General features: G+C 42.2%; 1 protein-coding gene across 1 annotated transcript; it reads left to right on the top strand.

The window, feature by feature from the left end:
* Positions 1-35: 35 nt before the first annotated feature.
* On the top strand, positions 36-23,572 carry map3k9 (mitogen-activated protein kinase kinase kinase 9). Its single transcript, XM_032499698.1, has 11 exons — positions 36-734; positions 3,033-3,446; positions 7,588-7,768; positions 10,818-10,966; positions 11,291-11,466; positions 12,953-13,193; positions 13,735-13,857; positions 14,574-14,715; positions 16,443-16,555; positions 18,950-19,738; positions 20,821-23,572. Exons 1-11 carry the CDS (start codon positions 344-346, stop codon positions 21,273-21,275), a joined length of 3,174 nt encoding a protein of 1,057 aa, XP_032355589.1. The 5' UTR covers positions 36-343; the 3' UTR covers positions 21,276-23,572.
* Positions 23,573-23,717: the final 145 nt, after the last annotated feature.

Below are 23,717 nucleotides of genomic sequence, written 5' to 3'. Positions count from 1 at the left end.
AATAAAGACTACTGCGTCCGATGAGTGACGGCGTTGACTGGGTGCAGGGTTGAGCGTTGGAAAGCACCAGGCTGGAGCTGTCTGGAGCTGGGGGATTGATAGCAGACAGCGGGGACTGAAAGACGATGCTGCAGAATCCCAATCACAATGGCGCTCCTTGGTCCCTGCAGTGTTTGTGTGCGGGATTAGCCGCTATTTAGCTGTGTGTGTGTGTGTGTGTGTGTGTGTGTGTTGTGTTGTGTGCGGGGTGCAGACGCAGGGCGCTCCGAGCAGCCAGACGCAGCCTTTCGTCAGGTGGATGCGCCTGCAGTGATCCAGGTCGCCCCTATGGATCACTGCGTCCATGGATGTCTTCAAACCCGCTTTGGATGATAGTTTGAGTCCCAATGCGTGCGTCCCCTCGTCGGAAGAAGCCGAGGCAGATGTGTTTCGCTGGCCGAGACCGGAGAATGGCACCAGCGCCGCGCCGGATGCGGTGCGCGCAGCCTCGGGCTTCTGGACGGCCGTGTTCGACTATGAAGCGACTGCGGACGACGAGCTCAGCCTGCGAAAGGGGGACTTGGTGGAGGTCCTGTCCAAAGATTCCCTGGTGTCGGGGGACGAGGGCTGGTGGACCGGTATGATAGCAGACCGGGTTGGCATTTTCCCATCTAATTATGTGAGCAACGGGAATGGCATTCCGGAGGAAATCCGGGACACCTCGGAGCAGCAGTACTCAGTGCCTCCTCTGCACCGTGAGTATCCCATTGTGCTTCTCTCTGGCCTAATGGAATCAGGGTGCTATCACTAAAACAGAGCACATTACAATGGCTGTTGTTAGAAGGCCAGAGAAACCCCACGTTGAGAGTGCTGTGTCACGGTAGGCGCAGTGCCCCCCGGTTGGCCTAGAAACCGGCTGGCCCAGACATCCTCACTCTCAGCTTCAGGACCATGATTTAGCACACTGACTGGCGAACAGACAGACAGCCAGCTGATGCAGCCTGCCTCAAATTACAACGCATCATCAGGAGAAAAGCAAGTCATATACTGCATGTGCAATATTCCAGATATTAAGTAAAGCTCTGTTACCATCTCTAAGGTAATTGCATTGTCTTGATACGCATTCACTGTCACAGGGACTGGTAGTGTTGGCACCAATGCATCCTCAGCAGAAAGAATATTTAACTGCACATGCAAGTCCGTTACTGTGCAATATCATCATTAGATAGTGTATAGGCTACAGGATAGCTTTTGTTGTGCTCTCCGAGGAAATGTATTGTCATGATATGCTCATGATCTTTAATAAAACTATAATTTGTTCATATGTTACAGTAGCAGTAACAAACTGGGGCACATTGATTAGTTTGACATGGAGTTATTGAAATGAAAATAAGGCACATTGTTACAACATTAATGTAAAACCTCTAGTAATATGTCAAATTTGTAGAAATCTCCAATATCCCACACCTAAACATGGCCCTTAGTGTGCATTTTTGGCAACAATATTTTGAAGAAAAAAATGTACAAGCAAAAATGACTGGTAGGCCCAATGCTTGCACCAAGGTTGTGCTGCAAGAGAGAAAGAAATTGTGCTTGTAGAGGAAATGCTTCTGCAGCTAAATGTGCCGCCAAGGCCTCAGATGGAGACAGTAAGCAGAATTAAAAGCACCTAATAGTGCGCTGTGGGGCCCAAAGTGAACACACCCGCGTATATGCGGTGGGAAGAGGATGCTCTGCAACGTTAAACAATATCAGCTTTTAAGTTTATTTTAAGTTTTAAAGGCCATACAGTTCCCATCAGTGTGGTTTGTTTGGCTGGACCACACCTCCTCAGCTGGGTCTGGTGGCGTTCATCTCTTCATCCTCGGCAGCGGCTGGCCTACTTTCACATACCGGCCCACCTGAAATATTCATCAGGGTTAGTCTGCTGACTACGGATCCACAACTTGATGCAAAGACTCTTGTTCACAACATCACACACACACCTTTCATTAAAACTCTTAAAGGACCATCTTCTTTCTACCCATCCTTCCTTATTTCTTTCTTCTAGGGCTGACCCCTCGTAGTCGATTAATTGGTCGCTTTGGTCTTAGTCTACTAAGATATCTTTAGTTGATTGTTTTTTTTTATGCTGAATGGCCTTTTTCCAAGAAAATTATAAGCACATCTCTGGTGAACCCAAGAGTTAAAGTGGTGCTTTCGCACGGTTCTCTGTGGAGAAACTCAGTTTTTCACATCTGTCGATTTAAACCAACTTATCGGTTAGTCGACCACGTCATGGGAGTGTGAGTGCGCTAAGAATGTCTATAGTCAAAGACAGCCCTACTTCCTTCCTTCTCCTTTCATCCCAGCCAGATTTAAGGACAGATGATCAGCCTTGTGTAATAGCAGGAGGGGTAGTTCCACCGCATCCTGTATGTGGGGCAGCAGGCTGGCTTAGTGAAAGCATCCTTCCACTCAGTGACCCGGTTTTGAGGCACTTTGAGGTGTTAGCAAAAGTGTCAGCCTGACCCGGGCCGTTGTAATGTCCTAGGAAGGGTAACAATATGGAATTGACATTAAGATCAATACTGTGTCAGGAGTGTAATCATTTTTGGGGGGGGGATATGGGTTAGGGATTAACAATATATGTTTTTTATATATTCACCACGATATCCACTTACAATAAAGACATTGCGAAAGGCTGCAACATTTCCCAAAACACACTGAGACATTTTTTGTGTTGGTTGAAGGATAACATCAGTAGAAAACTCGTTCTTTTTTTTCAGTGACGTCTTTTTAGATCGATGTTCAGTTTGTTCAATAAAATAATGATTTCCTTTCTTTTGTTTTGAATTCAACACGCAGCTTGTTGTATTTTTGCAGAACACTAAAAGCTGCAGAAAGGCAAAACTGAGTACACTTTAATATCTGTCTATTTATTGTATGCAAAATATTGTTATTCCGATCTTCAACAACGTTATCACATATTTTCTTCATATCATGCACCCCTAATACTGTTTTTTTCTTTCCCTAATGTCCTCTTTGGCCTGTCTTCCCGCGTGTCTCCTCAGTCCTGGAGATTGATTTCTTCGAGCTGACCCTGGAGGAAATCATCGGGGTGGGCGGTTTTGGAAAAGTCTACCGTGCAGTGTGGCGGGGCTCCGAGGTGGCAGTGAAGGCAGCACGACGGGACCCCGACGAGGATCCGGCGCAGACTCTGGAGAGCGTGCGTCAGGAGGCCAAACTCTTCGCCATGCTCAACCATCCCAACATCATGGGTCTGCTGGGCGTGTGTCTGCAGGAGCCCAACCTGTGCCTGGTCATGGAGTACGCCCGGGGCGGCCCCCTCAACCGGGCCCTCGCAGGGAAACGCATCCCTCCGTGCACGCTGGTGGACTGGGCCGTGCAGATCGCCCGGGGCATCCTCTACCTCCACAGCCAGGCCATCGTCCCCATTATTCACCGGGACCTCAAGTCCAGCAACAGTAAGAGTCCCTTTCTATTGCCATCCCATGCTTGTTTCTGCAGACCTAGTTTTGTTTTGTGATATCCCACAATATTAATTTATGCAAGGCAAGGCAAGGGCAGATTATTTGTATAGCACCGTTCATACACAAGGCAACTTAAAGTGCTTTACAGAAGCATATTAACACATTAAAGGTACATTCAGGAGACTAAGCACAATTACACAGAATATTATTTATCTCCAGTGTTGATGATCATTTTCATAAGAATTGCATGTAGGGCTGCAGCTGTTTTGATATACTATGTGGTCTCTGAATTACATCTAAAAAAAAAAAAAAGACTGGAGAACAGTGAAACAATTCCCATTACAATTTCCTAAAGCCCAAGGTGACGTCTCCACAGTGCTTCTTCTGTCCGACCAACAGTCCAAAACTCAAAGATATTGAGTTTACAATTATTGAAAAACTCACATTTGAGAAGCTGGAGCTAGAGGTTTGACATTTTTTCTTGGCTTAAACATGACAACAAACGTGCCAAATCACTTTAACAAATTCTAAAATATTTTAGTGTTTTGACGCTGGGTTTTTAGTCAGACATAAGCAAGCAACTTTGAAACACCAATGTGGGTTCCAGCAACTTCTGTACCATTCAATATTTTTGTCAAATGAAACTACAAACTGATGAATATGAATACTGATTATTTTACAGCCTCAATCTTTAGTCTGCTTTTACGCAGTTTTAAAGTGAAACTTTATCAATTTGACAGGGAATCGAAAAAGTGCAGTTTCATCAAGCTTGTGGCAAAACATATACACATATCCTGTAACGGAGTGTAAAATAATTATGGATATTTAGCAGTAATTTCTTTTCTTAAGAGGAAAAGTTTTTTTCAACTGATACCTTTTCATTTTGTCTGTGGGACTTAATGCACCTTTCAGATATAATTAATCCACACCATGTTTATTCCATCCTTTCTCACACCGTGCAGTGAGAAGCACTGTCCAGAAAAAAGAGAGCAGAAAGCAAAAGTGTTATGCATGGACAGTGTGTTTGTGGAGCAGTTGTAATCTTGCATTTCACCCAACTGGATCCCCTAAATCCCAAGCCTATTACTGAGGATTTGCCCAGTGCTCGGCCCCAGCCTCCTCCCCATTGGAGGCTCCGGCAACACATAGAGGCAGCTTCTTTCCTGCCATTGGCCCTTAAACTGGTGATCAGCTCAGGCGCTTCACTTCCAATAGGCTGCTTTAAAGTGTTAAGTCAGTCTAGCCAGTTGCCATCCTGGGCTCTCTGTGGAAAACCCCGGTCCTCTTCACAGTGCAGCATGCCAGTCTGCTCTTTCACTTTTACATTGAATCCAAACAAGTGTCTAATCCATAGTTTTTCCTTACTTTCTTTCATCTGAGCCCAAATTTAGATTCTATGTGCATTATATAGAATTAAATGAGTAGTATATATTTCACATCTGTTTGATATGTATCAGTTTAAGAATACTCCACATGGGGCGACCTCTGGCTCACCCAGAAAGAGCGTGCGCCCCATGCAGGCCTTTGCAGCGACCCGGGTTTGACTCCGGCCTGCAGCACTAAGGAGAAAGATTCCAGATTGGCCCATCTGAGCTTTCATTTTCTCAAAGGCAGAGCAGGATACCCAGGGCTCGGTTTACACCTATCACCATGTCTAGCCACTGGGGGACCATAGGCAGGCTGGGGGACTCATATTAATGTTAAAAACCTCATAAAGTGAACATTTCATGCCATGGGACCTTTACAAAAAAGGAATACTTCACATGACCTTAATTTCTTGTCAAGCAGATCCTTGAGTAACTAATTAGTGGTTACAGTCAGGCTGTGGCACACTCACCTCAACCTGTGACACATCACTGTGGTAATGGAGTGGTTGGTGGCGATACGATAAAGCTGGGTCCGTAAAATCGACACGCACGTCAAGATTTCTTTCTTGCATTTCTGCAAAGGCTCATAGCCAGAAACCCACCCACTTCACCGTTTCATTTTCAGCCATTTTAGCGTTGTGGTTCTAGGGAGGACACCAGTCGGTCAGTCCACCACTCTGGTCCAGACTATTGGGTGGATTGTTGTTACATATTGTACAGATATGCATGATGCCCAGAGGATGAATCCTAATGACTTTGGTGATCCCCGTGAATTTCACATTTGGGGTTTTCAGTGAAATGTCAACTTTTGGATGACTTGCAATTCATTTGGTACACACATTCATGTCACCCACATGATTATTTTACATTACTGTGGTGATCCCTTCATTTATTATTTTGCACCAGCATCGGGTCAAAATTTGAACCCGTCCAATACTTTTGGTTTGTGGGGTAGGAACAAAAACTGACCGGTAGATCGAGAGCTTTGCCTTCCAGCTCAGTTCTTTTTTCGATACCGCACCCGCTGCTCCGATTCTCCGACCAATCTGCTGTCCCCTCACTCGCAAACAACACCCCAATGTATTGGAACCATCAGCATGTTAGTATAGTTATTGGAAGTATGTTACCACCCTGTTAGCATTGCTGTGGCTAGATATAGCAGCAGCTAGTGTGGCTGTAGACACGTGTTACTATATACCACATAAATACTAAATACTTTTTACCTAATATAAAAGCCTGTTGTACACCACATAAGGTGCTCTCTGTACACCTCTTCCTGACTTCATGTGATCAATATATGACACCCGTGCATGGGGTGACATGCTTATTGAATGTCACTTTTTTTTAGGCAACATCCAAAAACCTTTTGCTGAACGTGGGAAACTATGACTCTTGCACCATACTCCTATGTAATTATTCCATCCATCATCCAGCCTTCTTCATCTGTGTTTCTGGGGTTGGCTCGCGTGGGGCCCCCCCCCTATACTTCCCTTTCCCAATCCACATTAACCAGCCCTGACTGGGGGGGATCCTGAATCATTCTCAGACCAGGGTGGGGAAATAATCTCTTCACTAGGGCTGCCTTTAACAAATATTGCCCCACCACCCCCCCACCCCTCCTCCCGGCTATTTCGATTCAAGTGCGATGAATTGTGCAGCCCTAATCGCCACCTAGTCCCGGGTTTAGTTCCCAGAGGCCTCCGTTTCTCCGGCCAATCTCCATTGTTCCCTAACGCATGAAATAAATAACAATGTAATTCATGCTTCCATAACAAAATTTGTTTGATAGCACCCTTTTTGACTTGTATGGCCCTCAGTAATTTGTCATTTGTCATAGCAGTCCATCACTTCCACATGGTTTTATTTGTTTGTACCTTCAACCTTTCAACTATCTCTGCCGCCCCCCCTTGCACATACCATGCCATGTGGTAGACGCTCTCATCAAAAGCACACTTCTGGAGCGTGATTGGCCTCAGGGGGAAACGTTTGTTTCATGTTCTACCTCGACACAGGAGCAGGATTTACTTTAGCCATATGTTTGGGTTTGAGTTTCTACGGAAAGTGCCACTGTAGCATTAGAGCCACATGAGCAGCAGATGAAGGGGTGCTTAATGTGCACCGCAGCCTGCAGACACACCCTCTCTACTGGGCACAGCCACAGCAGATGGCCTGGCATTGTGGAGCTGAAGGGGGGGAAAGAGAGAGAGAGCATGTGGTTAGGAGGAGCACTGCTTTCTGCATGTTGCAATGGGTTGGTTTTTAGAGCCTATCAGAGCGAATGGGTGTATTGTAACGGCTGCTTCTGTAGTTTAACTGTGGTGTTTTTTAATTAGTGTTTTTAGTGTTGTAAAATATGCAGTGAGATCATTAGCATTAATCAAAGTCTGTGTTTTTCATCTGCGCTTTCTTCTGTTGTATTGGCTCACTGTTTCTCCCTTTATCTGTTTGTTCTCTCTTTCTCTCTACTCTGCCTTTATCCCTCCAATCCTTTCATCATTTCCTCCAACCAACCGCCCCCTGATTTGTTCCTCCACCATGTTTTGCGTTTCAACATGCATTGTGTTTTATCGTCGAATCTAATCCTCCTCCTGCTGCGTCCCCTCCCAACCTGTGATGATTACCTGAAACCTTTTTTTTTACTTTACCGTCAACCCCACTTGCCAATCTGCACGTATTCCCCCCTCCCCCACATCCTCCAACCATCTTCCCCTGTCCTACAACCGAAATCCCCTCATCACCTCCCGCCCCACCATGGGCGACCACTCCAGTCCTGATCCTCGAGAGGGTTGAGATGGAAGACCTCAGCAACAAGACTCTGAAGATCACAGACTTTGGACTGGCTCGAGAGTGGCACCGCACCACCAAGATGAGCGCCGCCGGCACCTACGCCTGGATGGCTCCCGAAGTCATCCGTTCGTCTACGTTCTCCAAGGGTAGCGACGTGTGGAGGTGGGCAGAGGAAGGGAAGGTTTATGCAGCAAACAGACTGCACCAGCTGGTAGAACTGGGGGGGGGGGCAGTTTATCCACCAAGCACCAGGAGAAGGTTCAGCTCTGGCAGAAGTTGCCATAGTAACAAAGAACAGACTAACACATGGGAAAAAGAACAGATTGTTGTGTATTATGAGATGAGTACTACACTAGATATAGAGTACATAACACTAAAAATATAACACTGGCTTGATGTAGTCCAAAGGTCACCACAGGGCATCTTGTCTCTCTTCTTTAAAATATTTCACACAGTCTGATTCAATTCTGTGTGAAATAGCACTGCATATTTATTGTAATATTTAACCTTTTTCTATTCAAGACATATTCGTCACAGGCTTATACAAAATGGACAATGAAATGCACGTAAAGTAAATAATGAAAACTAGACTAGAATTTTTGTTATTGCCACTCTTCATTCTAACCCCAACCGGCCCGTCAGACGCCGCCTACCAAGAGTCTGGGTCTGACCGAGGTTTCTGCCTAAAAGGAAGTTTTTCCTCGCCACTGTCGCACTGTTGCTTGCTCTGGAGGAAACTACTAGAACTGTTGGGTCCTTGTAAATTCTGGAGTGTGGTCTAGACCTACTCTATCTGTAAAGTGTCTTGAGATAACTCTTGTTATGAATTGATACTATAAATAAAATTGAATTGAATTGAATTGAAATAGACAGGCACTCGGAACGTGCACCCTCACCAACTCTCACTAAGAACATACAAAAGTAACTTGTGTATCCAGCCCGTGTGTCAGATCCGCTTGAAATTTGAAAGGGTTCTTCCTTAGCCCATGCTACACCCTTCCACCAAGTTTAATGAAAACCGGGCCAGGAGTTATTCCGTAATAATGCTGACAATGTAAAAAACCAAACACAAAACATCACCTCCTCAGCGGAGGTAATAAGAGTACAAATAAGAATTAGAAAAAAACAATATAAAGAATGAAATTGATTAATTTATAGATGACAAAATGTTTTTATGCATACAAATGTTGAGGTGTAAATTGGCTCTGTGCAATCTTTCAGTAGATCCAACATGTTAGTGATTAGTGAACTGGTTACGGTAGTCAATCAACAAAAGATTCATCAATTATCATGTTGCCAAGTCATATTTTAACCCTTGTGTTGTCCTTGGGTCAAATTTGACCTGTTTTTTTTTTGAGGTTTTTATACCAGAAATATAGTTTTCTTTCAACCAAATGTCCCCAAAAATAACATGCAACACTAAAATAAGTAATGTTGATCACTACTTTCATGGTCTACCTGGGTCAAAATCTGCGATAAGCATAAACATATGTTCCTTTGATCTTACTATTTACTAATACTAGAATATTGACTAATTTTACCCAAAGATTTGGCATCATGAGGTGCAATGACCATACTTTTCAAACAGAAGTGTAAAACGAGCAGGCTAATGGTAATCAGTTGAAATCAAGTTGTTATAAGAAGACGTAATAAGACAGAAATGGGGAATAATTGACAGGCTACTTCATGCTTTATCACAGGCAAACCAAGCCAGGTCCATTTTGGTCGATGGGAAGACAACACAAGGGTTAAGCAAAAAGACAAAGTTTCTGTTTTAGGTTGTATAACATTCTAGTAAATGGAATAACATTGGGGTTTGGACTGCTGGTCGTACTAAGCGAGACATCACTGGGGGCTCTGAGACCTTTTGTTATAGATCTAATGATTCATGGACTGAATGGAGGGTAATCAGCAGATCAAGGCCGGAAATAATCATTAGCCTCAGAAGGCAAACATGACCTAGCATATGGGAATATCTAATTTAAGGTTGTCATTTATGTGTGATTCATTTTCACAGTGCAGTGTTGCTTTAACGCCATGTGTCGTAATTCTCACTTTTTTTCTCCAATAAAAACAACAATCTGTGGTGTTGTCATTACACATGGCGTACCGTTAGCATGTGTTAATGTGCAGCTCAGCCATTCCTGACTGAATGTGGGGTTTCCCTCTTAAACAGGATTAGGGTGTGAGCCGAGAACAGGCAGCATGCATTATAACAGTAATGATAGGAAGGCAGATGTCCTCAGGAGCGCTGACCAGGGAGGGGACTTACTCTCCCTAATCGATGTTTATACGCTAGTGCAGAATAAAAATGGGTCAAATGAAAATCCTCAATCATATCAATGGTTTCCTTTGGGCCGTCTGATTGTACTGTTTGATCCCTGGCTGATATGTTGATCACATTTGCTAGAATTGGGTTCATGGATTTATAACGGAAGCAGTAGACTAGGTTACTATAAATAGTTTGTAACTCTCTTATCCTAACCCTCTTTTTCCTGGTTTATTTGATTTGTTGCTGGTCATTCCCTAGGGGTGGGAATCACAAGACACCTCCCAGTATTATATCATCATTTCTTCTAACTTCTAATTTTTCCCAATTTCAAATGATGTCCCCTAAAGGAAACTTTGTCAACATCTGTTTTATCTAAATAGATACATTCCTCATTTTGTTCATATTAATTCAATTTTATTGCTGCAATTGTCAAGCAGACAAACTGATCAACACATATGTAATAATAGATCCATACTTGGCGCCTGTGTATTGATACAGCATTGCCCCTGAAAATATTGCGATACTATGCTGTATTGATTTTTCCCCCACCCCTATCATTTACTCACAGTGCATCAGTGTGTTTTCAACATTAGTCACATGGATCGGCTGCACTGCTCTGTTGAGACTTTCTCTCACCTTGGTATTCACACAAAAGTGTAAAATAATGCCATTTTAATCCGTTTTTGATTTTAATTCAAGCAGCAAGCTTTGCTGTAGACTGTTATCCAGAAAACATTGCGCTTGACATTCATCTATTCATACACACATTTATCTTCAGACCCACATTGTTATTGTGCAATAGGTGTTTTTACACTTAACACCAAGCCCCTTATCTAAGGAGATTATCGTAGCATGAAACATGAAAAAGCACATTTATGAGGGTGTACGTACGGTATATCTAAATTGTTTTTCTTTTCCCCTTTTTTTTTAACGCTAAAGTTATGGCGTGCTGTTGTGGGAGCTGCTGACAGGAGAAGTTCCATTCCGGGGTATCGATTGTCTCGCAGTGGCTTACGGGGTGGCAATGAACAAGCTGGCTCTGCCGGTTCCCTTGACCTGTCCCGAGCCCTTTGCACGTCTTATGGAAGGTACGTGTGTGCTCAAAACGAAGCATTAACCTCAAGATTAGATCAAAATTGTCTTAACTGTATGCATACATTGTGTAATGGAGAGCCACAAGCAAAGATAAGTGTCAGGTTATGTGCTAGAAAGATACCATTGAACATTTATTATTTAATAATTAGTATTCAATTAGTGAGTGTATCCACTGCACCAGGAAAAGCCTCTGAAATATAACTGAGTAGCATTAAAAAAACTGAAAGGTTGATCACTTTCTGGAACCATTTGAAGGGTCACAATCATTTTTTGCTGTGGCAAAATAAGCCCTTGTTTTTCCCCCTCTTGTGCCACAGAATGCTGGAGCCCAGACCCTCACTCCCGGCCGCAGTTCACTATTATTCTGGACCAGCTGACGGCCATCGAGGAGTCAGGCTTTTTTGAGATGCCAGCAGAGTCCTTCCACTCTCTGCAAGATGACTGGAAAGTGGAGATCCAGGAAATGTTTGATCAGCTGAGGACCAAGGAGAAGGTAAAGACCAGAGGTCTGAAGGTTGAGTCTAGGCTCGTCTCTAATGACGTGCATTCTGGAATCTGTTTATATTAGGAAGGTGAAGGTTGGGAGTTCAATGCAGCTGTTTTCAGGGGTGAAATGTAACTAAGCACATTTACTCAAGTATTATACTTAAGTACAGATGTTGAGGTACTTTACTTTTCATGCCACTTTCTACTTTCTACATTTCAGAGAGAAATATTCTACTTTTTACTCCATTACATGCATCCTACAACTTTCTGTTGCAGACCCCCAAATTCTGGAATCCCCTTATACAATACAATTGCCAGTTTTAAATTTAATCTGCGGAAATTGCAGCAAGATGCAAGAGACAATTTCTCACATTGAGCACACGAATGCATGGCTCGTTTATTCCACAGGAAAAAACATAAAAACAGAATAAGGAGCTGCGCCTAATGGCAGCCCCATAACGTCCAACGTCATCACGCATTCCCAACATTTAAAGGGGCCGTGCTCCCCGAACAGTTATCATTACATGCTGTGACTAAGGGCCGTAAACTACATGTCTAATCAAAAGGTGTGTGGAGCCACACTTAGCAACATAGTGAATTATGTATGTCACATTCACTACACAGACGCATTTTTACTCTCCTGCTTTTAACTCCCCTTGAAAATATTTTAGGTTTCAGAGCTGAACCAAACTCAGCTTTTTCTTATCTTTTTGTATTTGCAAATTCTGTTTCATTATTTGACTTTAACTATATTTATGTAATCTTGCACACTTGTCTAAGTATCTTTAAGGCATACTGATTCTGCCTTCCATGCCCTACCTGTAAAGCCCTTTGGGTCAACTAGTGTTTGTTTAAATGTGCTATACAAATAAAATGACTTGCCTTGACTTTAGTTACTGTACAAAGTAGCACAAAATACATGCAGTTTATAAATGAAGGGAAAATGATTAAACACTTAGTTGACTGACAGAACTGTTTGGATCGTTTTCAGTTTCTAAAATGGGAGGATTTTTCTGAGTTTTACTTTTAATAATTTAAGTACATTTTTATGATTATATTTAGATTAGATTAGATTCAACTTTATTGTCATTACACATGTACAGGTACAGTGCAACAAAATGCAGTTTAGATAGAGCCTGCGGGCCGCAGCTATTTAAAGCGCCACCACACGCCCTCTGAAAAGGATTTATGCAGACAGCAACATGGTAAACAGTACATAACAACATAACACATGATGCACAAGACAACCCACAGTTCATGTGAACACATGAAGGAATTTTTTGAGGTGGCTTGGGAGGGTGTGAGAAACACGAAATCGAATTTACATACTTTAACTTAAGTAACATTTTCAATGCAAGACTTTTACTTTTACTGTAACAAAGTATTTTTTACAGTGTGGTATTTGTAATCTTACTTAAGTATCTGAAAAACGTCCTCCACATTTGGCCGTTTTACAGGTTTTCCTTCACCTCTTCTTCTTTTTGTTGGCTCAGGAGCTGCGATCGTGGGAGGAGGAGCTGACACAAGCTGCGCTGCAGCAGAAATGCCAAGAGGAGGCGCTAAGGAGGCGCGAGCAGGAGCTAGCTGAGCGGGAGATCCACATCCTGGAGCGGGAGCTCAACATCATCATTCACCAGCTCTACCAGGAGAAGCCTCACGTGGAGAGCAGGCAGGGCAAGTTCCGCCGCAACCGCCTTAAACTCAAGGACGGGAACAGGATCAGCTTGCCTTCAGGTACCGCAGACAGTCTGCACAGTGTGTGTCCACAGTTTCCAATTGAGTCAAGTTAGAGTTGGGATATTGTAAATCAACAGTATGTTTTATATCAAGTTGGAGTTGGGATATTGTAAATCAACAGTATGTTTTATATCAAGTTAGAGTTGGGATATTGTAAATCAACAGTATGTTTTATATCAAGTTGGAGTTGGGATATTGTAAATCAACAGTATGTTTTATATCAAGTTAGAGTTGGGATATTGTAAATCAACAGTATGTTTTATATCAAGTTGGAGTTGGGATATTGTAAATCAACAGTATGTTTTATATCAAGTTAGAGTTGGGATATTGTAAGTCAACAGTATGTTTTTATATGAGTCAAGTTAGAGTTGGGATATTGTAAGTCAATAGTTGGTTTTATATTAAGTTAGAGTTGGGATATTGTAAGTCAATAGTTGGTTTTATATTAAGTTAGAGTTGGGATATTGTATGTCAACAGTATGTTTTATATCAAGATTTTCTCCGAAGTTAATGTGTTTTCTTTGAAACCCTAATTTAGATTTTCAGCACAAAATCACAGTGCAGGCGTCTCCCTCCCATGATCGGCGGAGGAGTTTGCTCAACAGCAGCTCCAGTCCTCCGAGCAGTCCTCCGATGCTGCCTCGCCTGAGAGCCATCCAACGTAAGCACGCACCATCACAATCTTATGTTAAACATGGGATTTCAACTGAATTCATCATTAATACCACAGTCCACAGAATGTGTATTCTCCAAGGTTTTCTCATTTCACTATATATTCATTACAAACTATTTAAAGTTCCAACGTGTGGGAATTTCTCCCATCTAGCGTTGAGATCATATATCACAATCCACTGTCTAGCGCCACACAGTTCAAAGTACGTATCACAGCTATGGTAGCCTTCACGCTTCAATTAGCCGGTCTTTTGCTCTTTTCAATATTCTTTTTCTGGGCGAAGAAGAAGAGTCCTGTTCCTGAAATTTGGATTTTGAATACGAGTTTTCTTCTTCAAATTTGCCCGGAAAGCGATGATACCCGTTAGCTGATCAGCAGCACCCTTGAGTTCATCATGTGACGGCGAAATCGCAAAAAGCGGAGCAGTATGTCCTGTATGTCCCTTACCATCTAATGTATCTCAAGATGGAGCATGAATATGGAGCATCTACCCTAGTTCATGCAAATGAAAATGTAAAATCTCAAGCCAGTAGGAGTACTTGGAATTGATGTTGGTGGTAAATATTCATGAAAAAGGACAAGAACAGGCAACACCAATTTTGATAATGAACAACTAAACACGTTACACACTGGACCTTTAATGTTTGCCCTTGATATCCATTCTCGTAAAGTCTTCTTTTTTTCCTTTTTGTATTGTTTTGCAGTCACTCCACGGGAGGGCTATACAGCCTTGGGTCGCAGCTCAGGTTTTCAGCAGGATGAAGAGGAGGGTGAGAGGAAGGGCTCCAGGAAAAAGGGCAGGTCCCGCGGATGTGGCCCATACAGAGAGCACAGCGCTGATGCCAGGTGAGTCTAGAAATAGGGACGGTCGCCTGGAAGTTCTCTGCCAAGTGGACTGCACAGGGGTTTCAGCCATGTTAAGGAAGACAGTAGACAACTGAAGAACGGTTCATCACTTCACCGGAAGTTGACAAGCAAGATCACCTATCTGTTGTGGCCGGGTTGGATTAGTGGGTAGACCAGGCGCACATATACAAAGAGGTTTATGCCTCGACACAGAGGGTCCAGAGTCTGACCTATAACAATTTCTTGCAAGTCTTACCCCCCCCCCCTTCTCACCTAGCTGTCCTGTCCATTAAAGGCGGAAAAGCCCAAAAAAGGAACCTTTAAAAGATTACCCATCAGTCATTGCACCTCGCTGGACTGTACATCTTGTAAAGTAATCAAATCACATTCATTCACAAGTCACATACAGTACATTTCAATAGAATAAGTGGGAACACTTTATTTGAAGGTATCTACGTACATAAGAGTGATATGACACTGTCATGACACTAAAAGAAGGGTTATGTCATAAACTTTGTGACTTGTTTATAATGTTTATGACAGGTTCATGGCAGTGTCATGTCACTCTTATGGATGTCACATAGAGCCCGACTGGATTTAAAGGCAGATACCGGTACAAATATTTGGTTATTATATATATATATATATATATATATATATATATATATATATATATTATATTTAAAAAATCCGGAAAACATAACCAGATTTCCCTAACATTAGTTATTTGTAGTTATTTAGGAGTTCTCACTAAAATAATATGATAATAATTTGTTTCATTCAAAATATATTAAAGTTCTGATAAATAAAATGTATATCGGCCGATAATATTGGCCCGCCCATGTATCGGTCGGGCTCTAATGTCACTCTTATGATACCTAAAGGAAAATGTAACCGAATATGTTTCAGTAATGTCAAATTACCACAGTCGCAGCATCGTATCCAAGGTGTTTACGTTACCAGGGTAACACACAGATGAAAGCAATATATATGTATATAGTCTTTACCCACTTTCTCCAGATAATCTTAATGTTTTCAGTTGATGTTTTGATATAATAGGTCAATTCACATTAGGGCTGGGCGATACGGAGAAAATCAAATATCACGATGTTTTTGACCAAATACCTCGATATCGATACCGCAACGATATTATAGTGTTGGCACTTTGACAGTGCTTTCACAAAATATTAACACAATGAGATTTTTGATAAATAATCATCAGTATTGTGGATATAATGACTGTGGGTAAAACCAGGAAAACACAACTCCTATGTCATATTACAATATTACATATGTGTGCATGTGTTTATGTCTTTGTCTGATTGTTGGTCAGCCTGGTTCCTAGTGTATATTTAACTTAACTTTTCTTATATTTAACTTTAATAATTTTTACTCAATGTATAACATATTGTAATTGTTAAGTTGTTATGTAAATATGTAATTTTACTTTTTTAGGGTGACTTGTTACAATCTGTCTAGGGACTGCAGATAAAAAATAGCCTTTTGGCTAACTCTGGCGTATTGACAGAAATGTCCATTAATATGCACTGTCCCTGTATTAAATAAAAAAACATTATCCAAAATCTAAGACGATATACTGTACAGTATAGTCTCATATCCCGATATCGATACAATATCGATCTATTTCCACGCTGTAGTTCACTTAAAGATAGCATGCTAGTTACTTTTACCAAACCAAATCCATCTTCATCCTTTCTACCTGGCAGTGTGAAGCCTCCCCATGAAGGCAGCAGGCAGCGGTCGTGCAGCGCCCCGAACCTCCGCAGATCCCCCAGACACAGTCCCGCAGTGCCTGGCGTGCCCAGCCTGGTGGAGATGGGTGAGCACGACTTGTCTTATCTTATCTTATCTTATCTTATCTTATCTTATCTTATCTTATCTTATCTTAATGCGTCTATGTTGTCTGGCATACAGTATGTATGTATGTATAAGTATTCTGCAGGTTTTTACCAAGGCAAATGTTTTAGACCTTTTTTTAAGAACATTTAGACCTATATTGCAACATAAAAAAATAAAAACCCCATCAGATGTCAGGGTCCGAAATCATCATCTGTGACAATTCTCCGATCTCCTCATTCGCATCATAGGACTGGTATCTAGTCAACGTGTGGGGGACCCAGAGCAACACAGCTCATTCATTTGTAATCGTAACACAGCAAATTCTATTTGGACTAGCAAAAGGAGCTACTCAGTCAGTAGAGGAGTTGGATTGGGAACGGTAGGGTCGCTGGTTCAAGTCCCCATACGGACCAACTTATGGTGGAGGACTGGCAGCTGGAGAGGTGCCAGTTCACCTCCTGGACACTGCCAAGGTGCTCTTGAGCAAGGCACCAAACCCCCAACTGCTTGGGGGCGACTTTCCATGGGCAGCCCCGCCCCACACTCTGACATCTCTCCATTTAGTGCATATATAGGACCTGAGCATGTGTGTGAAATTCAGGCCTGTGTGTAATGTGTGTAATAACAACAGACTGAAAACATTGGAATTTCCCCTTGCGGAAAAATAAAGTATACATTATTATTATTATTATTAGTAGTAGTAGTAGTAGTAGTAGAAGTAGTAATAATCTTACACCCCAGAATTAAAAAAATCGACACATTCTAAAGGACTGCAGGAGCATTTTAATGAGCGTTAGAGGTAGCGTCACATGGGTAGCAGGAAATTAAGACCAGTTTAAAATGATTAAAGAGCGCCTGGGTAGCTCACCTGGTAGAGCGGGGTCCATGTGTAGAGGCTCAGTCCTCGACGCGGCGGCTCAGGGTTCGAGGTCAACCTGTGGCGATCTGCTGCATGACTTCCTCCTCTCTAACCCCTTTTCCTGTCTGCTGCTGTCCTGTCTATTAAAGGCTAAAACCCCCAAAAGATTAAAGACCCGGAACACAATACTTTTTAATTCATGTCTTTTTTTAAGGCCTAATATTTTCGGAAATGTTAGTTTTAAGACCCAGCGGAAACCCTGTGTAGTCTAAAGGTTAGTGAAGTGGCGCACTGGCTGGGAAAACATGGAGTGAGTGAGATACTTCCAGTCCAACACGTCAACACACCCTTTGTGGTTGACCGGAGAAACTCACAGATGTGACTGTGTGTCGCTGTGAGCACGTAAACAAGCTGGTTCCTGAAAAAAGCATCATGTACACTCGGCAACACAAACTTGCAGGGATGGAATCCAAGTGGCGATGTGGCAATTGTTATATGAAATGCAGGGCTTGTCCACTGTGCAACATGAACTATTGCATCTGTGAATGAATATATCTACACATTCTGGTTATCTATGTGTATGCTTCAGTTGACATGCTTCATAAGACATCCAGTTTTATATTAGCATGTCAACGATTCATCATGTGGAAGTCCCATCCATCTCCCTATTGCTCGATGGCTTCGGGATATGAATACATGTATTCCACTTGAAAGGATAACGTATACTCATAGAAATTAATATAACATCTTTCTCGAGATTTGGCAACCTTGCCCACTCATATAGCAGACCTAATATGAAATGATATGCTACGGTTCACCATGAAGCTGTATTTTCTCTTTACATTGCCTCTCTTTTCCTTATTTTTTTTTTATATCACATACTCCTTTTGAGTAGGGTCTTCCTTAGTTTGTAAGTGGGTCGGTCAGTGAAGAAGTTTTTTTATGTTTCAATAACTCTTGTGTTGTCTTCCCGTCAGAATTGAAAATCAACACTTACGTTGATGCTTTTTAATCACTGTTTTTAACTTTTTCTTATGCTTTTGTCCCATTTTTCAACACTTTTGTCACTTTTTTTGTCGTTTTCTGCACTACGTAACACTAACTTGTTCCCTTTTGTTTTCCAGTTATTTTTGGAATTTATGGTCAATAAACCTAATTTATAGGAAATTATACCTAATGTTTGAGTTAGAAAAGCAGAAATTAAGAATTATTAAGACTAAAATTATAGGAATGGATGTTGATGGATCACCTACTTCCATTTTGTTTTTCAAATGCTATAAAATTGAAGAAGACACCCCAAAATTAATGAAAGTCGAGATGTGTACTTGCCAAAGAGCGTTGTGTGGAATCAATCATGTTATTTTGGGTAATTACAATTGGGTAGTTAAAAAAGAACATTGATATAGGAAAACGGGTCAATTTGACCCAAGGACAACATGAGGATTAAACTGAAAATTTGATAATAAAATATTCCGAAAACTAAAAATCAAAACATGTGAATGATCCTGTTTTTAGAAAATGAAGACTGCTGCTTCACTACTGAGCCAGGAGCAGCTCCCGGTCAGTCCTACCTCTGCATCCCCTTCCATAAGGAGGGCCACCCAGCTGGTGCTGCTGCTGCTGCTGACGGGGATGGAGATGGAGATGAGTACTGCCCCAGCAGCCAGGTCCCAGGAACATCGCCATGCCGGAAGAGCCCCGGTGGGGGCCGGCGGTCTGAGCTGGTCCTGCTGGGCTGTGGAGCTCTGCTGGCAGCCGTCGGGATGGGTTGCAGCCTGCTAACTCTGGTCCCACCGGAGGAGAGCATCAAATCCCGATGGGAGGGTTTCTTCCACAGAACTGGGGGCCAGAGGCGGAGCACCAGCCCCCAGACTCGCAGACTGTTCCGGCGGGAAAGCCCGCTGAAACCCTTGGCGCCCTCGCTGCCCGAGCGAGGCCTGCCCGCCACTTACACGCTGCTGTCCCTGTCATCAGTGTCCGACTGCAACTCCACCCGCTCACTGCTGCGCCCTGACAGCGAGGAGTTGTTGGCCTGCTGCCCCGCCTCGCCACTCCAGCAGCTTCCCTTCCCGCCTCCTCTCTCACAGCATCCGGCCGTCCAATCCCCCATCAACCCGCTGGTCAACACCCACCTCGAGAGCTTCAAACGTAACCCCCGCCAGTCTCTCACACCAACACATGTCCCATCGGCCCCGAGTTCCTCCCGTAGCCTCCGTAGAACACCATCAGATGGGGCCATCAAGAAGAGCTGCCCTTCTACTAACCTGGGGCCATTGATAGAAAGAACTGCATTAGAGAACACAGGTAAAGTCTTGTGTCTTCTTTAATTCCAACTAGATGTACTCTCATGGGATTTTGAGTTTTTACCACTATAGGTTTTTGAACGTTAATACTGCTAAAAAAAAAATTGTGTTCTTTATTGGCTGACACCTGACATATGCTACCGGTCAAAAGTTTGGGGTTAATTACAAATTTCCATACACTCCATTCTAGACAGAATACCAGCTGATCTGAGTGGGGGGGGCTGATCTTTAGTGCTACATTGCCTATTATCGACAACCATTCATCCAATGTTCCAAAGGCACATTCTGTTTACTAATCTGATATCATTATGCACATAATGCAATCTGAAAACTGCTGCCCTGCTTAAAAAACAACAATGCAACTAATCTCAGCTGGTATTCTGTCTATAATAGAAGTCAATGGAAATCCCAGATATTGGCCTGATAACAACCCCCCTAAATATTGGTCTTACCCATCTTACCTAATAAATGAAAGTCTGGAAATACCAGTGGTGGAAGAAGTATTCCGATTTTATACTTAAATAAAAGTACTAATACCACACTGTAAAAACTCTGTTACAAGTAAAAGTCCTGCATTAAAAATGTTACTTAAGTAAAAGTATGTATCATCATGAAAATGTACTGTACTGTAAAAGTAAAAGTACTCCAAGCAGAAAAATCGTCCCCTTTTAGAAACTGGAAACAATCCGAACCGTTCTGTCAACCAACTAAGTGTTTAATGGTCTAATCATTTCAGCTGAACGTGTAGGCCGTCATATTGTTGGGTAGCTTATAATAAAACATAATAATTTATAAATTACATGAGCTTTGTGTGCAAAATCTATGGTAAAAAAATGTGTAAGATAACTAGTAACTAAAGCTGTCAGATGAATGTAGTGGAGTAAAAAGTACAATATTTCTCTCTGAAATGTGGTGGAGTAGAAGTAGAAAGTGGCATGAAAAGAAGACTTAAGTACCTTTTGTACTTAAGTGCAGTATCCTACTTGAGTAAATGTTCCTAATTAAACCTAAATTTCACCACAGGAAACATGATGTCAGATTTTCTCTAATTTTCCCTTCTTTTCTTTTTTTTTTCCCCAACAGGTAGCTTCAGAGGTTTAAAAGACGACTGTCCTGAGGTGCCCCGGCTCCCTGATCCGAATCTCGTGTTCCCTCCAACTCCCCGACGTCGCTGTGCTCCTGAACGCCCTAAAACCCTTGACTTTGTGGCCCGGCCTCGGCCTTCACCACGAGCGCGCTGCGATGTGTTTTGGGCAGACGGGAGGCCCAGGGGAAACGGACACAACCTGGGTAACGGCGAGTCCCCCGCCCACACCTCCAGCACAGAGACTCCTCCGACTGTAGAGTTTGGTAGAGACCCGGCGGTGCTGCCCACCCCCATGGAGGCCCCGACGCCCTACTCCCCCCGCAAGAAGGAAAACCTGTTGGATCGGCTGGACGAGGGGCAGTGCCGGGACGGAACCGTCCCTCTCTGCAGACCGGAGATCAGCTTTCCCAAAGACTCCCCTTACCGCTACAGACCTGGATTCTGGTCCTAACTCAGCCTCAGACAGCCCTTCACCAGTCCAACACAAGGACTGTCCCTGCAGTAAGCCTATGGATTCTTGCAGGTCTGGGTCAACTAGTACTGACAAAAGGAATCTGTTCTAGCTTTAATCAGTACTTAATGGGGTGGCTCACCTTTCCCTATCCAAAGTGTTGTCAATAAATAACAGGAAGACATTTACTGTGAATATTTTACCTTTCGGACAATGCCATTTGCGATAACCCTTAAACATGGCATCTAAAACCATTCAAACAACCCGTGGAGAGTGACCCAGGTGTGGTTGGTAACGCATTAGAGGGAAAGAATAACCATGTCTCCTTGATTTCTCTCACTTCCAGAAACCCTGTCATTTCACATTCAACATGTAAATGATTTCTTTAGGAATACTCTGATTTATGGCTTTATAGCAGAATGGAATCAACAGTTCCATAAGGCTTTACATGCTTCTTTGTATTTATTTCAAGCTTGTGTTCAAGATTGTGCATTTAATGAAGTGTACTTTCTGAAAGCGTCATGAATGTAAAGCTTCAGGTTTGTTTTTTTCCATACGTCCCAAAAACACGCTGTTTCCGCTTATTTGTAATTTACTGATAAGCGCATTGCGTTATTTGAACTCGTCTGTATAGTTCACGCTCCTGTGCTAGTGACTGATGGATCCCTGTTTTGTACTGAGCACCTGTCCTCACCAATCACACGTTCACAGTAATATCCCAGGGACAAGGGGATGCTGTTGTATATTATGAGCACTTCTTCGCATTTAGTAACCTGCGGTTTTATAACGGTGTTAGTACAAAAAATGTCTGCCACCGTCTCCAGGCCTGTACGGTGAACTGTAATATAAAGAAGAAAGTCACTGCTGCTCGGGTTTGAATTGGAACCGAAACACTGTCGGGAGGTCTCAACCAAATATTTAAGAACTCATTAATTCCCCATTGAGTTCAATTTTCATTCGAGACCCTGTCAGGGCAGCTCGTTTGGATCCCGACCCAGCAGTTGAGAACCACTTCTCCAAACTAAAAAGGGAACTTTGTATGTGTTACTCTGCAACTGTTCTGCCTCATAAATTATTGATCAAGATAGAATGAGGGATGTAAAGTCTGTAAGTGTTGAGTGGCGCGTGGGTGAAGCAGGCCCTGGTGGCATGTGGAAGTTCATTCCGGATTATTTATATTTGTGATGATTCATTTCATTTTATTTATGGAGTCATTTATTTGATTTTTTTTTATAATGCATTATATTTGCCTTGATTTTTGACAATGTCCATGAATGTTTTTAGAGGTAAATGGGGCTTCAAACTCAGCCACATTTGACTTGTTTTATATTCATTTGTCTGTTTCAGGTTGTTTTTTTTAACATCTTCAACAAAGATGCAAGTAGTTTCAATCCAACTAGAAAATTAAAGCTGACATTAGATGATTAATCAATATTTTTTGTAAAAATAAATTTAAGTAAAAATACCAAACTTCCCTGGTCCCAGCGTCCCAATTGTGAGAGATTGCTGCTTTTCTTTATCTTATCTGATATTAAACTGAATTTTGGGAGCTTTTGGACTGTTATCCATCGGGGGGGAAAGCAATTTGACAAGTTTTTTAATTTAGAAAATAATCAAATGAATCAGTGATGAAACTAAGTATTAGTTGCAGCCCCAAATCCCATAATAAAAACCAGTTATTTAACGTAGCTAAATGCATGAAAACTGGTCTGTGCACATTGGTTGTTTTTTTGTTTTTTTGCATTTTATGAATATTTATTTAAAATACATTTCACCTTTTTTCTTTCTTGTTTTTCAATCTGCGTGACAAGAAAAAATTCACAATATTAGAGGAAGTGCCAGGTTACTGGTGCTGTCAGAGGTGGGAACTCCTGCCAATTAACTGTCACAGCAAATGATTACTTATTAACAAATAGAAACATCTTACTGTGGTCTTAATGCCCGTTTCTCTCATTTCATTTTCAAAAGTGAAATCTCAGCCTGGAGGACCGCGTCCTCTGAGATTTCTGATCTGTCTTTATCTGAGTGTTTGAACGGGAATGCTTTTTCTCCGAGGACTGTGCAGAATGTGATCATGCTCGATGTACAAACACAGTATTTCCACTAAGGATGCCCGTTGAACCAGAATTCTGTCGATGTAGCCACAGTGTCATTACCTGTCTGATGAAATGTTACCACGAATAAGCTGATCTTACTGTTGCTCATGGACTTCGTTCAGGTTGCGAATAATACTGTTATTGACTAACTTGTATTTGCACTGGAACACACTGATTTGAGTAAAATCATGGTATACTATCCAACCATTTCTTTTGTAGGGCTCTGTCTTTCCTTGTCGAATTAATAGGTATAAAAGCAGTCAGAAACTGTATATATATATATATATATTTTTTTTTTCAATAAGTAGGGCTGCAGTTCCCCACTGTTTCATCATCTTTCAACTCA

The sequence above is a fragment of the Etheostoma spectabile genome, chromosome 20, assembly GCF_008692095.1.
Source record: "Etheostoma spectabile isolate EspeVRDwgs_2016 chromosome 20, UIUC_Espe_1.0, whole genome shotgun sequence".
Lineage (NCBI taxonomy): Eukaryota > Metazoa > Chordata > Actinopteri > Perciformes > Percidae > Etheostoma > Etheostoma spectabile.
The sequence above is the reverse complement of the archived record's forward strand: the minus strand, read 5'-3'. Positions and strand labels throughout refer to the sequence as shown.

Coding starts and splice junctions, on each gene's coding strand:
- map3k9 (XM_032499698.1), top strand. CDS start 344: ATGGATGTCTTCAAACCCGCTTTGGATGATAGTTTGAGTCCCAATGCG. Junction 10,967..11,290: donor CTTTGCACGTCTTATGGAAG/GTACGTGTGTGC, acceptor CTTGTGCCACAG/AATGCTGGAGCCCAGACCCT. Junction 19,739..20,820: donor AACTGCATTAGAGAACACAG/GTAAAGTCTTGT, acceptor TTTCCCCAACAG/GTAGCTTCAGAGGTTTAAAA.